The sequence below is a fragment of the Mugil cephalus genome, chromosome 19, assembly GCF_022458985.1.
Source record: "Mugil cephalus isolate CIBA_MC_2020 chromosome 19, CIBA_Mcephalus_1.1, whole genome shotgun sequence".
NCBI classification, from domain to species: Eukaryota; Metazoa; Chordata; class Actinopteri; order Mugiliformes; family Mugilidae; genus Mugil; species Mugil cephalus.
In genome coordinates, this window is record NC_061788.1 from 12473851 (window position 1) to 12490669 (window position 16819).

A 16819-nucleotide genomic window follows, 5' to 3' on the forward strand; every position below is an offset into this window, starting at 1 on the left:
ATACACTATTGACATTATGGGATTTGTTTGTGGATCATTTCTGCTATGCATATTAAGCCAAAGAAACAGAATAATAAGGGAGTTCCCATGTGCATGTGCGGGTTAAAGAACAGCGTTTGAGACAAGCAGACAGGATAATCTCTGGGAATGGGTTTGGCCAACAGCCACACACCAAGACTTTAGAGGCTTTCTGCTTCTGCCATGTCTGAACAGTCAGAAATGACCTGTGACCTGCAGAGATAACATCAATAAAATTACAAGATTAGATTACAAAGAGAATATCATTCTCTTTGTAGTGTTAATATTTAAAAAAAAAAAACGTCCTTGATTAAATCTGGAATTAAATGCCAATTTATTTTGATTCTTAAATCCCACAACCTTTTGTAAAATAAAGTGATGTCAGAAAGTGAGTGATGGTGAGGCTTTCAACTTATCCGTAACCAATCCTACCCATTTCTAAACATGAAGTACACTAGAATAATATAACAGTCCTGCACTAGATCTTAGCTTCATGAAGGTTACAATGTTTAGTTTATGTTGAAACAGCGTAAGAAAGGTGGTAATTCAACTGCATGATTATTCAGCCTGCTGACAAAAAAAGGGGGCTGTCAACGTAAAGTATTGGTACAGGACTGTTTTATTATAATGCATTCATTGTCACTAGTGTACCTAATGAACTGGCCAAATGAACATTTCAGCTTCAACGCCGAAATGTTACTTTTTGTGGAACATAAACACGGTTTTCTACAAACTAGTGCTTGTGTCTAACAAAAGGAGGATAAATCTCCAGTTTATACCCAGGAATCTGTAAGAGCCAAAAATATAGTCAAAAACTGGCCAAACTCTGATTACATGGAATTTGACTGCAAATCAGAACATTCAGTTCCAGCTTTCAGTGCTCGGTGCTTTGAACGCATTTCGGTCGTAGAAAAACAGACATGTTTAATTAGCTTGAGAAGTCTTAATTGACTCTTGTAGTGTGCGTCGACCCTTTGAGACCACATTAACAACTCCCTGCCTGCTGTTTGAGCAGAGCTTCTCTAAACGACTTAATTAGCTTTGATTATTATCTTACTCTCAGCCCGTTACTACCATCCCCCAGGCGCACTATTTCCAAGCTGTGCAGTTGCGAACACACACACACACACACACACATGGAATCAGAGTATATTGTCTGTGCACTCTATTGTTGACAGTAGTATTGAACGTTCACCAGGCCCATCATACTGTCACACTGCTTAAAACTTCTCCCCCAGCTGCTAGACTAATCGGGATTACTCAAGGCTTACACACACACACACACACACACACATTCACATCCATGTCCGTGGATCCACAACAGACAGTCGCACGCACCCCCCCTCCTCTTATCATCCCACCCTCTCTGCGTCTAATTGATGTGTGGATTATTCCGTCTCCTTTCACCGCACATCTGTTTCATAGCTTCTATTCATCTGTGCTACATGAGACACGCAGACTAAACTGCACATTTACAGTTTTTCTGTAATTTTGGCACCTTTGTAATGTATGAAGTCTGAATTGAGCTGTACCAATATGGGAGGAATGGAGCCCTCCTTATCAGGAGTTATGAAATGTGTCTGGTGTGTTAACCGGAGCAGAACTGCAAAGAAAAATCACATGATAAACATTTCTAAAAAATGCTTTGTGCAACGTGTGGTTAAGTAAACCACAATACGTCCCAGCATTCAAGGAAAATATAGCCCATTAGAAAAAAATGTTGCGCCCTACTTTTTCCATAAAAGAGAGAATATAATACATTTGCAGAAAAAAAATAAAAATTGCAATTATAAACAGGTTTCTTTTTTAACAGAACCACAGCCTAAAGTATCCCCCCTTGGCTGGGTTTGATTTGGCCCAGTCCGACTCGGTTTGGCATGTAATAGTTTGCTCTGGAGGGGTGTAGTAAAAGCGTATTAGTACTAGGAGTGAGAGTAAAACCTCAGAGACAGCCTGGCATTAATCTGGGAGATGAGGTGGAGGAAGGGTGTGCACGGCTGCCGTCTATGTGTTGTTGATTGACGGCAGGAAATGGAAGATCAGAGATAACTCAGAGATGAGATGACTCACTCGCTCACTACAAAATGTTTAAGAGTGAATATTCAATTAATAGTCAATACTGATGCAAAAACATGCAAAAACACATGTGCTAGGCTAGTTTTATAAAACTGAAAATCACTCCTTTAGCTGCTTGATCGGTTATTTGATACATTGAAAGAAAGTCTTTCCATCTAGGCGACGTCATTTTAGCTCAGGGGGTTTTCGTGCCTATATTTGTTCTAATTCAGAACGTAATTGATATGATTTTGTCACATTGTGGCCTTTAACCTTGTTTTGGTTGTGCTCAGTGTGACTGGTTATTTGCAGAAAAATTGGATTTCAGGAAATCAGGCCGTGATTGCATTAAAAAAATGGAGCATCAGCAGGGAAATGTGGGCACTGGTATCTATTGTTGTTTTGTGGTCAACATGCCAGTGTTGTGTATATGAACATGTTTAGTTTGTTTGTGTATCTCTACATGCTGAGACCCCTGAGGTAGAAGATGCCCTCTGGAGGCCTAGAGCAACGTATTCACCCGACGTTTACATCAGTTAAACTGCTTTGCTGTAGAACCATAATTTTATAAATAGTAACAAGTTTTCTCACTGCAAACTAATTGCTCTGGGAAGCGATTGTAAGCGGATTGAGACCATCCTCCTATTTTCTTGCTTACAACAACTTATCATGCAAGTCATGTCCAGTCCATCTATGCGGTTGCTTTAGTCACGGTGGTTTAATTACACTAGGGACAACTCTCATTATGCTAAAGTTTCGCTCCCCTTTTTCCCATAATTATGCACAAAAATATTAAAAAACAAAGACCTGAGCGGTTTAAATGAATCCACAGAAAGTCGGGGGGGAAAAGGCTTAAGGCCTGTTTAAATAGGCATCCAATTAAAGCGGGAACTGCCCATGGGATCTCTTTATTCCTTATCGCCCGTGTACATGAACTACGGACACACGGTCAGGAAACCTGCTCGTCAGCCAGTACATGAACCACTGAGCATGCTGAGGGAAGGCCGGTACGATCCTGATGCCTGCATGTGTTTGCATGCTCATTTATGTGTGGGTGTGTGTTTGTGCTCGGGCTTGTTTGTTGTCTGACGCGGACTGTTGTGGTAAAAACAGTATTTCAGAGCTATTGTGGAAAATTCTTCATCTATCTGATTGATGTGTAGGTTTATTTATCAGTGAGCTCTTTAGAAAACTGTTTGCAGCACACGTAATATAGCATGACTCGTCTCGACTATCACGAGTTGGCCTGCGCACGCGGATGAAGTAATGGTGTAGACGTAACTAATCACTGGTGAGAAAAAACACACAGTCAGATAAGGTGAGTGTGGGGAGTTCAGCTGAAAGGCTGAGATGAACGGGGAGGGGTTGTACGTAATTATGATGGAAGAGGGACACTGATGGAAAAACGATAAGGGAGAACTGGATAGAGGACGAGAAGATGAACAGATAATGAGGAGGAGGAGGAGAGACTGCAGATGACTGGGAAGCAAGCGTGCAGGAGAGGAGCCCTGTTAGAGTGCGAGGAGCAGTCAAGGCTCCCCGCCCCCAGTTTGGTCCAGACGGGTTGTTTAGTTTGGCCTGCGCTGAACAACTGGAACAATATTCATGCTAGGAGATGGATGGAGGGAGGGTTAGACTCAGTTCACCTGAAAAAAAAAAAAAAAAAAAAAAAATCCTCCTCTATAAGAGACTTTTGGCTTTGCAGTAGTTGATTTGCGACTTCCGAGAACTGTTTTCATTTGCTAATGTTTGTGTTTTTAGTTTAGTTCAATGAATTCATGTTTATGGAGCAACTTTAGGGAAGTAGTTTAGCCAAACAGTTCCTGTCGATGGTCTGTTGTTCATGAGGCTGTGTGTGTAATGTTTTTAATTTGACTCCTCAGTACTTTCATTTTTTGGTACACCGTCTGTGTATATGTGTGCGTGTGTTTGAAATGCCTTTCCTATCTTGACAAAACTGAGTGATACTGTGTATTCCCCGGACCCCCTGCTCCACTGACTTTATGAGCAGCCCTTGAGCGTAATGAGGCTGGTTACGTTCCAACTCCAGTGGTGTTTATTTATAGGGCAGGAAAGGCTATTTGTGTCAGGAGGAAGTGTTGCACGAGAGCTATTTTTTTTACTGGAGGTCTTCTTGTGCCCAAAAAGGTCCCTAGACATCTGCACCAGTCCTTCAGCTCTAAAATAGTCTATGCATTTAAAGTATTAAATCATCGTGTTTTAAAAGAGCCCCGGCTGTAAGATAATCTACTTGCTGGAGGTCTTTAATGCACTTGGGACATTACAGTATAGTGCATATAATGTCTGGAATCCTATTTCACATTTAGCTGACGTTTGTATTTACAACATATGTGACCGTGCGCTCATCAGAGTCACGGTGGTCTCATAGTATTCTTGTAACTACACAAGTTGTTTATGAGAAGAACACTGTAAAGTGAAGTGAACCTATAAAATAAAAAGTAAACTAATTAGAGGTCAACTAATTACAGTTGGGAGTTGTTCAAGAGTCAACGGTGAAGTAACGAGACGGAGGCGATGGTGTAAATGCTGAGAAACATCATATCTTTAATTTGTTAGTTAGAAAGTATGCAGTAATAGTGCAGTTTTGGAAATACTGCGAAGGGTTAAGCATGAGCCTCAGTGCCATAGTTGGCATGACGTCGTCTCAGAAACACTTTTCCCATACTTAGATTTTTATAGGAGTGTTAAATGTGCTATAAATACTGAATGACTGTTGGGCTTAGTAACACAAATGAAGGAAGGCTTAAAATAAAGGACAAAATGCTGCCTAATAATTTCTTATCGCATCCAAGACACAAATGTTCTCCTTGGCAGTCCTGGTTCCTGGCAAAGTTGGCACAAAAAAAAACAAAAACAAAACAAAAAAAAAACAGTTCCATTGGCAGTCATTGGTTGCTAAAGCAGTGCTAGTTTCACTTGGTTGTGGTGTATTCAAAGGGAAACATATTTAGTCTGTGAGAAGGTTTTGGGGAGGACTATGGCGTATGTGGGATATCTGGTTGCGACATCAGCACTGCTAACATGACCTGGAAGTCACGATTTTTGTGTAAAGACAACAAACGGTCAGCAAGCTGAAGACTGTGTGACTTAAGGTGTAATGAAAGCATGACATTGTTGACATATTCTTGAATTACGAAGAAAACTCTTTATGTCTAAATTAATGTAAATTTACTTTATATCCAGTTGCAATTTCAGAGAAGAAGCAAACACGGACAATTGTGAAATTGTGGTTACTATGCTCATTTATACAAAATTGTTTTATATATTAACCTTGAATGTAAGTCGTGAGAATCCTGCTGTTGGGCAAATGTCTGGCTAAGCAGTTGTGCAACCTTATGACTGGGTAACTAAACATAGAGAATATAATGACAACATACCCATACATTATAAACACACAAAGAAACCACCATACAACTAAATTGCAACATACACTCACTCACACACTTTCACTTCTGTCTTCTCTGAAAACCTCAGCAAACACGTCACAAGCATAAACTGTAAGAAAAATAGATGACATGACCAAAGCCAGTAGAGCTCCCCCTAGTGACTCCATGTTAGTGGATGAGACTCAGACCAAACTAAAACACCAAAGTACAATTTTTTAGTTATTTTTTTGCATTGAGTTGCATTGTGGGTAATGGCACCAGGTCTCGTCAAGGCAAATGAATGCTGCATTCATTCATAAAACTTTTTTTTCTTTTCTCCAAACTGTCCATCTTAAATCTGACAAGGCTGTAGGAGGTCAAGGCTCGTACTCTTTAATTACACTTATGACAGATGTTCAGAAACGTGCCAGATGGGGAATGTACTGCCGACATATGCTAGTTTTGGGATTAAAATATATGTAGCGGTGGGTGAGGGAGGGAGTCTGGCCCAGGTATGATTGCAGTGAATTTTAAAAAACAAGGTTGGAAAGTAGAAAAACATTCTCATAATGTAAATTTATGTCATTATCTAAACACGCAGCCGACATCAGGCAATATTGTGAAATACATGGCAGCATCTTTCATTTTAAGAGCAACCATCTGGTCTTTGTTTAACAGTTCTGTATACTAACTCTTTTAGTCCTGGTTTTAGAGTCTAGTAAACTATTGTGGCGTGCGTGTGTGTGTGTGTATATGTGTGTGTGTGTGTTGCAGAGGGCAGTAAGCGGTCTCAGCTGTGGCCCGAGAGAAAGGATGTATTGTTTGAGGATATTTGAGCATCTGCTTTGTTGCAGATAAGGGGTTTGAAGTTAACAGTCACTGCTGATCAAAGGGCAGAGATATTGTAGATGTGTCAATCTCTGTCTTCTGTTTCTTTTCCTTTCATTCTGTACATTGTTCACTCGTCCATCCTCTCCTCTGCTTCCTGCCCTCCTCTGTCTCTCAGCTACTCCCGAACAAAGAGCAGTCTTTGAACTCGTGTCCATGTTATTCCCCTCTGGAGTCAAATCTGGTTGTGTTCACGTCTTTCCTCCCATCTAACCTACTTTTCTTTCATGTTTAGTTAGTTTTATTTCTCATCTCTGCATGTAATCCCATAAACAACATAATCCCTGTTCAGTCAAAGGACAAATCTTCTTGTGTTCACTTCCATTTTTTTAGCCTTTTAGTGAGGCAGTCTCTCTGTTCAGTGTCTATATTTATCTATTTCACCCACGTTCTCTCTTCACAATAAACTATGTTTTTGTTTTTTCTTGCCCGGCCAATATTTCGGCCTCGGTCTGGCAGTCTCTCCAACACTTCAGTGCAGAGCATGATTTCCTGACAATTACAGGCCAGATCACCATGAAATTAGTTTGGGTATTTTCTTTCATGTCCACAGTGTTATTAGCTTGGATTTTGGTGCCACCGTCAGGTCAAATTTCCCTCTAATCCACGACAAGGCATCTGGAAAAGTAATTCCTTAACTCGAAATTTGCCATGGATATACAGTAGACTTCCTGGGAAATTGTTTTTTAAGTGTACAGATCTTATGAACAAAAGAATCACGGAAGACTTTTGATGTCTTTGCTTATCGGGTTAATTTTAATGTGGAACTAAACTAGTTTCATTTACTGCAGTTTCCCCTCGTCAGGTTTTTAGGGATTTCGGCCATAGTGAAAGTAAACAGGAGGACATAGAAAATCAAAGGAGAGCAAACACATTTTAATGTGCAGATCAACAAAAATGTTATTTTGGGATTATAGGAGGGAAGTCCTAAAGCTTTTCTAAAGTAAACGTTTATGTGTCAAACTTCAGCCGCTCTTAGTGGTTGAACTTTCAGAATATGATGTAGGATTTACTATTTCCTGATCGTAGTTTGTTTTTCTGTCTGAGGGTTCAGAGAAAGAGAAATGTTCATACGTCAGTCGTGAGGTTGATGGATTTTTTGTGTAACAGTAGTAAAGACCAGATGATAGAAGTTGTAGTTCTGTCATTTGTTTCTAGGACTTAACAAAAACTAAGTCCAGTGATGGTTAAGGAGGAGCGCATCTCAAAAATGAAAATGAAAAACTTCAAAGCAATAAACAGCATATAATGCAAGTTGTAAAAAGTCTGATTTATACCATCCTAATGTATCTCTCAACACATCTTACAGCAAATTCCTTTTACTCTTCTTTCAATTGTCCTTTCTTTTCTTACATCGGCTGGCCTGTCCCATTTTGTGTCTATGTGTACCTTGAGAGAGCCCACCTGGTCAAAAAGTAACACACTTAGTTTATCAGCAGCGCAATTTGAGAGCAGAATGAAGGGCAGGGCCAAAAGACAGTGGAGAACAACCGGGCTCAAAGTAAAACACACCCTTTCTTACTGCAGTCTAAAAACACAGGACTAGGTGACCAGGCGGCACAAGCAATGAGCACTCGAGGAAACTCAGCTCAAAACAGCACTTCCTGGTGATACAAACAGCACCCCAGTGGTCTTACTGGTTTATAATCTCAGGATTTGTGACCCATGGCCTCTGTGTTGGCAAAGCCTGAAGTATTCAATACCTCTAGATATGGTCCAAAGGTATTCCCGGTTTCTGAAATTAAGTCGTTGCACTGCTTGAATCTGACAGGATGAGGAGTATGGCTGCAACTAAACCTTTTTCTTTAATGAATCTGCTATTATCTTTCTCTGATTTAATTAGTCATTTGGCGTATAAAATTTATGCGCATATAAATTTATGACAGTGAAAACCCCAAAGTTATTTGGTTTATAATTACATAACTGAAAGGAAAATCACAAAACCAACGTATTGATTTAGCCTGGTTGAGTAGATTGAGGAGTGGGACTGCTGTGGTATTCAGATATTTGATATTGGGATATTAAAATGGATAAATGGACATAACCTGTGTGTGCATTTAGAAAAACCTTTGAATAGACTTTGAGTCTCGCCGCCTTTTGTTGGATCTGTGGTCTGATTTAGCACCATCTCTGCAGGCGCATGATTATTTCATCGGCCTCCCTGCGATGACACTAGTTTTGTATGCGGCAGAAAGTGGAGCAGCGCATTCCGCTCCACTTAAACCTGCCCGGCACAATGTAGTCGAATGCTATCGGTGTCACGCTGCTCTGTCACGACGGCCCTTCACTTTGTGTTCGGCCCGTCAGAATCACAGAGGTCATTAGGCTTGATCATACTATAGAGTACGTCAGTGTTTCCCCCCCAGACTCTTTCTGTTACAGGGTATTTATTTTGGCAGAGCTCCAGCCTAGTTATTCTCCTGCTTGCAGTTCTTGCTAATGAGCATTCACTGTTGACAGCATTTGGACAGGACAGGATGTTTTTTTTTTTTTTTTTTTTTTTTAACGTTTATATAAATTTGAAGAGTCGGAGGAAGAGTGATGCAAAACCAGAATTTAGCGCCTGGTGTTTAATCAGTTATTTCCCCTTTGGTTCTTGTGGAGTGAGACCAATGTGATGCTTCAGTGTACAAAGAGGAAGTCCCGCTCAATATGAGACAAACAACATGAATCATGAACACTGGGGCTGTGCAGATGTTGAATGGCTCGTTTTCCAGTCTTCCAGACCTTTTTAATAAACAGTAGCGGTTTGTATTCCTGTTTAATACAGAAAGGGGTTGTTGACTCTACACTGTGGGCATACAGCGGTGGTCCCGATGAGGTGATTCGAGTGAAGGCAGCTGTTAAAAGAAATGTGGTAGTGGACCTCGCTTCCCTTTTCTTTGCTCTAAATGTTCTGCATTTTTTTTTTTTTTGAAACAAACAACAAGCGACAGCACGAACAAATCTCCAGTGGAGCGAGCGTACAGAGAACCCGTAGTCTGGTGTTATTAGTGGTCTGCTGGCGACGGTGAGAAACTCCGAACCAAGAAATTCTGCTCATTTTCTTGCGGTGTCCTCTGACGTTAACATGAATCACTAACTAATCCCATCTGTAGATCCATTTCCGTTCTTATACTGAACAAATGTATCACTCTGTATGGTCTGTGACATACTCTGTTTGCTATTTGACCATGTCTGAATGTTACGTTCTTACATGCCAGGTGGTAACATTTGCTGCTTGAGTGAAACCTGGATGCTGAGATGGCCACATTCATGTGGGTGATACATCATACGTTGCTCCTGCTGTATGTTAGCATGCAGAAAAAATCTCTTAGTGAAGCACAATGCAGTTACTTGGAATATTAAAAATTATATAATACAGGGTTTTTAATGTGGACTAAGCATGAATGCAGCAAACACTGGATGAAAATCAAACAATTGGATCAAATTATTACTATACAATTTCATGCAGCATCAAGGGAGCTCATTATTATTTTTGATGATACCGAACTATTCCAATGCATTACAAAAGTTAGGCTTAAATTAAAGCCTGAATTAAGTGGTAACGGTCAGCGTCCTCAGGATCTCACGGCTTCTGTTATTCAGTGCGTATCTATAGGGGTGGGTTTGTTTTGCTGCTGTTTCCGGATCCAAGAGGCACTCAATTACAGCACTAGGTTCTGCCCTTCCTGGTGTCCACACAACAAGATAAGGCGAGTGCTGCTCGCCGCTAAATAACAAAGACTTCTGTTTCACTAAACACGTGTTGAATAAAGTAAACAAATTCCTCATGTTGCTTTCAAAGTTCAGTTTGAACATTTTGCTGTGTTCACATGTGTGCACATCAAAGTCCCCCGTCATTTAGTGCTCCGTCCACTGATTAAACAACATGACCGTCTATAAAAATCATGTTTCCATACTGAGACACTACTGCAGCCCACGTCTGCAAAAAAACAAACGAAAAAAAACAAGAAATCCTAACCACCACCACCACCACACCACATGGGATGCGTCTTTTATAACTCCAGCTATCTCCTGCTGTGTCATGTTTCACCGCGCACACACACCAGCCATAGTGGCAGACACGCACACTTCCTCTGCAGTTACTAGGTAGAAGAGTTTCTGTCTTTCTCCTTTTCCCTACAAGTTTGGGTTTTATTTCATAGGAGCAGTTTCGGGTGATGTTGCCGATAAATGCTATAAAATCTAAAAGTCAATCTTCAGATGGAAATGGAAGTAAAATCGTGCATGTAATGAACCCAAGTGATGCATGGCTGCATGTGGCGCAGATCTGACAACATGCACTTTTTTTTTAACGTCGTAAGAGTAAAAGGTGGTTGGGAGCTTTGCTACATGCTGAAATCTCAGCGCCGTGCATGCATTATAAATACGAATTCTGCCTTGATAGCTTTAATAAAGCCTTGTACATTTCCTATATTTTTTCATGTGTCTCTGTTAGTGTTCAGCTCTAAGTTCTTCTGACCGGTCTGTTTCTTCTAATCTGAGAGGACTTTCTCATCTTACGCCACCTCTTACCTCTTGCTGTGTTGCCTTGAAGCCTGACTCACAAGGAGTCGCGTATGTTGTGTGCGTGGGCATCGGTTTACAGCTGGATAAGAATCTATTTTCTAGATGTCTTTGCGAGGAAAGCGAGAACACTTTTCTCAGTCGCCTCAGACTTTTAATACGCTTTTAATACAATTTCTGACTTCCTCACTGATCCATGTTAATGACCCGGTGGCTTAGGCTGCAGGGCTCAGTGGTCGCCCTAGCTGTCAGTGACAGAGTGGGTTTTTACTGCCCTGCGTGTTTCTACCAGCTGTGCAAAATGTACTGCAGTGGTTGCATTTGGGTGTTTGCCACAGAGGCTATGTGCACCCTGTATAGCTCCGCCGGCTTAAAAATAGGACGCAATTTGCCACCACTCCGAGTGTTTATGGAGTCACGGAGTTCACCTCCTTATCACGTGGAGGTCACTAGGCTATCTGGTCAAATCTAATACTGTACTGCATCCTAATATGACCAGGTGCTCGCAGGGAGAGCTGACTAATGACCTCGCGCTGCCAACATGTTGGAGTGGGTGGTCGGTTTAATTCTCTCCCTTACCCAGACTGACTAAACATTTACTGTCTTTTAACTCCTTTTACTTTGTCTTAAATACTGTAAGTTCTCCTGGAAATTATATAGCACGCGTTTTTGGCCGTGCCACGTCGTTATTAGTTCACAGAGTCGGTCGGCTCTTTCTGTTCAATGTCCTGAACCATCAGTACTGCTGTGTAGCAAGATAGTCTCAGGATGAGATCATGCTCGAAGCTTTCCAAAAGCTGACTTCTCTCTATCTGAACAGCCTGTTGGTGATGCAAATGTGAGGCCATTTGGTTTGTTTATGAGTGTGTCAGTGAGCATGTTGATGCTACGTGTGCGCGCGTGTGTGTGTGTGTGTGTGTGATGTCAAGCATCGTACACACTTTTTTCTCCTTCTTGATTCTCAGTTCCACATCTCCTCTTTTTCAGCTAGAAACATAGATTTACAGATGAGCCATTTTGCAGTCTAACGCAACGATTTAATTGCCTTATTATTAGGCAAATCAAACGACACGATATTTATTTCAAATTAATTATTAAGCAAAGTTGAAAAACGCCTCCGTTCCCCATTCCAACCTATTCCCTTTTGATATATAACTCTCTCATTTTGTTCTTCCCCCTCGTCCTCCCTCTTTATCTCTTCTCTGAACAAATCCAACAGGCCAACGAGTGGAACAAAAATGACGAGCGCCTGCTCGCTGCGGTGGAGCACGGCGAGGTGGACAAAGTGGCGCCGCTCCTCGCCAAGAAAGGTGCCAATGCCGTAAAGTTGGACAGCGAGGGCAAATCAGCGTAAGTATTATCTACTGAAGATAAGATCAGTGTTTAATATCTGCATGAATCCCACACGATTACTAGACCCAACTCCCCCTTGAGGGCAATAGAGAAAAAGTCACAACATAGCTTCTCCAGAGAAATTATTTTCACACGTTTATGGTTCACAATAAACATGTAATATGTTGGTGATTCTTCAGTTTTCCTCTCAATATAAAGGATTACACATACCTCCGCAGTTTATGCTCTAATTCTTAACTCTGGCGCTTATGAAACTACTTTCACGCTCCACAGCACCGTGTAAAAAATGAATGACCAATCTAAAAATACAGCTGTTTCTCCTCAGTTCTTGACATTTTGCTGCCATTCTCCCCGTCTCCATGACATTCAGTGTTTTGAGAGCCAGAGGCGGCCGAGGTGGTGCTGCTGCTGCTCACCGGTTCAGATTGTCGATAACACAGAGGCTCAGTGTTAATATTTGACCTCCTCCTTTCTCTGAAACACAACACCCGCTGACCTGAATGTGTTCAGTAGCGCACACACAAGAGCCAGCAAGATCAAAACATGTATGCAGATTCTCACACACTGAAACAAACACTGGGGGCTTTGGTAGTAGTTCACACCCTTGACCTTTTCTCCGAGCGAACACAAACACACACACACACACACACACACACAGATGCGGACTCACAGCCTGGTTAGGGATCACAGTGCTCCAATCTTTTCAGGACGCACAAAGGAGGAGTCTACAGTATCTCTATGGTGATAAAACCTGATTGAAAGGCATGTGGGCATAGTTGTGTGTAATCTATGCAGAGTGGGCATGTGTAGTTTTTCTTTTTTTGTGTCTTTTTTTTCATTCTGCTCACTGAGCTGGAAAGTGGTTGTATTTATCTCCTGCAGCATACACACACGCACAAACAATTCAGACAGGGTGATACCAACGTATGATATTCCTGCATGCTTGGCAGTACTTTCACTCTAAATGTTATTTATCTGACGAGTTTAAAGCGTTTATCTTAGTTTAACCTCAGATTTATCTAATTTAGCTTAGCACAACGGCTAACCTGGCTTAGACTCCACCGTAACGACTTGGACCACAATCTTTATGTAGTTTGATGACACATTTTCCGGTCCTCGTCCTAGACCACCTTGACGGGTGGTGTGAATGTGTCTCGGCGGTTGTTGTCAAGTTGTTCCGTTGTGACGCTAACGCCTAAGTGTAAACAGGACAGAGGGAAATGACTGGGCTGGCTCCTTCCACAGGTTGTACAAGCTACCTCTAATTAACACCAGAAAAATAAATGGTGACTCCAGGAAGACGACCGTTTGAAAAAAAATGCAGACAAGTTTGTCACACTTTGATTTTTACGAGGATTAAAGAACGGCAGGTAGAGGCAGAGCCTTATATTCAACAGAGAGAGGTGTTGAATTGTTTAAATATGTGACGTTTTTGTTCTTTGTGTTTAGTCTTCATGTAGCAGCTGCCCGTGGTCTCACAGACTGTCTGTCCATCATCTTGGCTCACGGAGCCGACCTGTCAATCACTGACGCTGCTGGTATGTACTGCAGATAAAAGATATGTAGGATAAGTGTTTAAACTCTCCTGTAGTTCTTTAGAAATGTGAGATTTTGCATATATTGCTTGTTTGTCAATCAAATCTTTTCTCTACTCACGTTCAGGCTTTAGTCCTTTACACCTGGCTGCCAAAAACAATCATATCGAATGCTGCAGAAAGCTCATCCAGGTAAGCTTCAAACACGGAGGAGGATTTGATAAGTTATGATCGCGCTACTAACTGAAACTAAATATTTTAGCTCTAGTGACATGTTTTCAACTGAAGCACTGAAAGTGCTAGAAACATGAAAGTAAGAGTATGTCAGTGTCACACAGAAGGATTCCTTGTTGGATTCATTACTTGGTGCAGACGAAACAGGAACGCGTGAAACCTACAGCGGAGATGGTTTCACTGCTTCATTTCTTCCGTCTGCTGATTGTGGGAGTAGATCAGCAGACTCCCCGCTCTGATCTGCTGACTGAACTCATGACAGTCTACCCGGTCAAACATCCAGACACACGTTCAGTTAGTTGTTGTCTGCCCACATACTGCTTTTCTTAACATCTGTAACTGGTTATTTCCATTTGTAAACTATGTAGCGTACAGAACAAGAGCGTGTCAATGCAATAAGCCAATACTTACTTAATTCTCACACATTTCAGGCTTAGTCTAAAGGTAAGCACACACCAAAAACCAACATCAAAAAACTACTGGCAACCAAACGCCAACTGTGATGCTGCCTCACTTCCCCTGCAGCCTGTGTACAGTACGCACCATTTTCCCTATAGAAATCAAAAAGGGAACAAGCCAGTTTTTCCACTAACATTATCACAATTCCAATCATTATACAATACGTAAAACCTAAATTAAACACGGGTTAGGGTTTCAGTACAATGTAGAAAACCTCAAGATTTCACGGCACAGACAAATGATCCCACAGCTCTGAACTGCTGTACTTAATAAAAGTGTGTTCTCTCTCCCGATCCTGCAGAGTAAATGTCCCATCGATGCTGTAGACAGCTCAGGAAAGACTGCTCTCCATCACGCTGGTAAGTGTCTCTTAATTATGTGAACGGGCCTGTGAAAGCCAGCCTCATAATATATCTTAAGATTTAGCTATAAATGTACTCGGATACAGTCCCCCATTAGAAATTGAGTGATTTCAGCCCAGTTAGGCTCAATCAAACACTCTTTCCTTCACTGTTTGACTGTCTGTTTTATTTAATCTTCAGCTGCCAGCGGCAACATCCAGATCGTCCAACTGCTGTGTGAACACAAAAGCCCCGTCAACCTGAAAGATGCAGTATGTGCTTTCATTCTTACTTCCACTCCATCCTCCCCAGACTTATTTTTCCTGGCATGACAGACAGAGGGTCTGAAACCGAGTCAAGACCACAAAAATGCTCCATTAAGCCCCGTTCTCATCACTTTCTGCTGTCACACGTCCAGAGAGGAATTTCACTGTACACAGCAGACAAGATTTACTCGTCTGTTGAATATCTGCTGGCAGATATCTCATTCTGCTGATTTTAGTTTTGGCTGCACCTCTTGCTAAATGAACCGCGGTTATTTCTCACAACGGTTGTTACAAGTATGAAGGATCCTCATTAACTGACATTTCCTCTCCTCGTTTAAGATTGATCAGCGTTGTGTGTGTGTGTGAGGTAGAAGGTCAATGTGCTGTGGGAACTCTGTTCTCAGGCTGCAGACATGTGGTCTCCATTGCAGCTACACACCATGTCTGTGGTTTTTGCCCAGCTGGAGTGTGCGAGCATGAAATTGTGTCTGTGTCTGCGTGCGCGTGCGAAAGAAAAATGGGAGAAGAGAAATCGAGATTTTGCCCATTTATGTCCTTTTTGTTATGATCATGCCAGAGACGGGCTGTAGGAGATCAACACTTAGTCTAAAGGTCTCCTGACCTACATATAAAGATTTTATTTCTAATAAACATTGATTTCTGTCGGTGAAAGACGAATGTTCCGTCTTTTGGCTTTCAGCACTTTAAAGTTTAAACCAGATGCAGCCACATTAGATCCCTGCAGACATGGACGTTTAGTTTTTCCTGTGCCATTTGTGCTTGTTGTCTGCAGATAATTTATTCTCTCAGTCCAAAAATGATGAACACAAATAATTACTTGTCTGGCCTTTTGGAAAACCGTAAGCAGCACAGTGATCCTCACTCAGATTATGCGTTTTCTACATTTACGCAGTTTAACATTTACTGTTAGTGTAAGAAAAGAATGAGAAAGTCCACTTTCATATAACAGCATTATATTTTCCAACCATACTCATCTGCAAATGTGTAAGTGAGGTTTCAGCAGCTCTGTCTCCCGTTAGTGGACATATAGGCTGCCAACCTCAAAGCGGTCTGGAACATATTGCCGTTCCTGCCGCGTTTCTACACATGCCAGCTTCTTAGCCTCCAGCATGAACATCATGGCTGTAACATATATCTGTACCCGCTCTATGTTTGACTTAAATAAACACAATTTCTGGACAGAAATAGAGAAACATCTGCCAGGTCGTGTTTATAGATAATCAAGTAAATGTAAACTTTAATTCTGCTCAGAGGCAGAGTTAGGATGCCATATTTCTGAGCGACTGCAAAAAAAAAAAAAGCTTCGACTTGAAATCAGAGACACGTTAATGAGTTGAAAACTCTTGGAAGGCTTTATAATATGTAATGAAGGAATGTAACTGCCCCCGAGTTATTCTACATATTACAATATAAAATATATACAATAAAATACAACAGCTGACGGCCCAATAGTATAACTACACTGTCCAGTAGTATATAAAATAGTTGGCACCACATTTTCTTTTCTTTTTTCACCATGGATATTTATTTTCATATACTTATTCATATTTCCTTATATATTATTGGACTCTTGACTATAGAGCAACAACTTGGAACACATGTTCACTTATACTTCTACATATTTCTTATATTTTTTTACACTGATGCGTGTATTCTTACTATAATTGCCTACTTACTCTTACTTATTCTTATTGCTTACATTGCTCTTTGTTCTGAACACTGGTACACTTTGAGTAGGAGCTGCTGTAACAAAA

The 16819-nt window shown here is 41.1% G+C and overlaps 1 protein-coding gene across 2 annotated transcripts in view; it reads left to right on the top strand.

The window, feature by feature from the left end:
* Positions 1–16819, top strand: part of rai14 (retinoic acid induced 14) — a 33241-nt gene that overhangs the window by 6421 nt on the left and 10001 nt on the right. For both annotated transcript variants that reach the window (XM_047570231.1, XM_047570232.1), the window contains exons 3-7: positions 12076–12206; positions 13659–13747; positions 13872–13936; positions 14739–14796; positions 14980–15050. In XM_047570231.1, coding sequence (XP_047426187.1) covers positions 12076–12206; positions 13659–13747; positions 13872–13936; positions 14739–14796; positions 14980–15050 — 414 coding nt within the window. The remainder of the gene's footprint in view (positions 1–12075; positions 12207–13658; positions 13748–13871; positions 13937–14738; positions 14797–14979; positions 15051–16819) is intronic.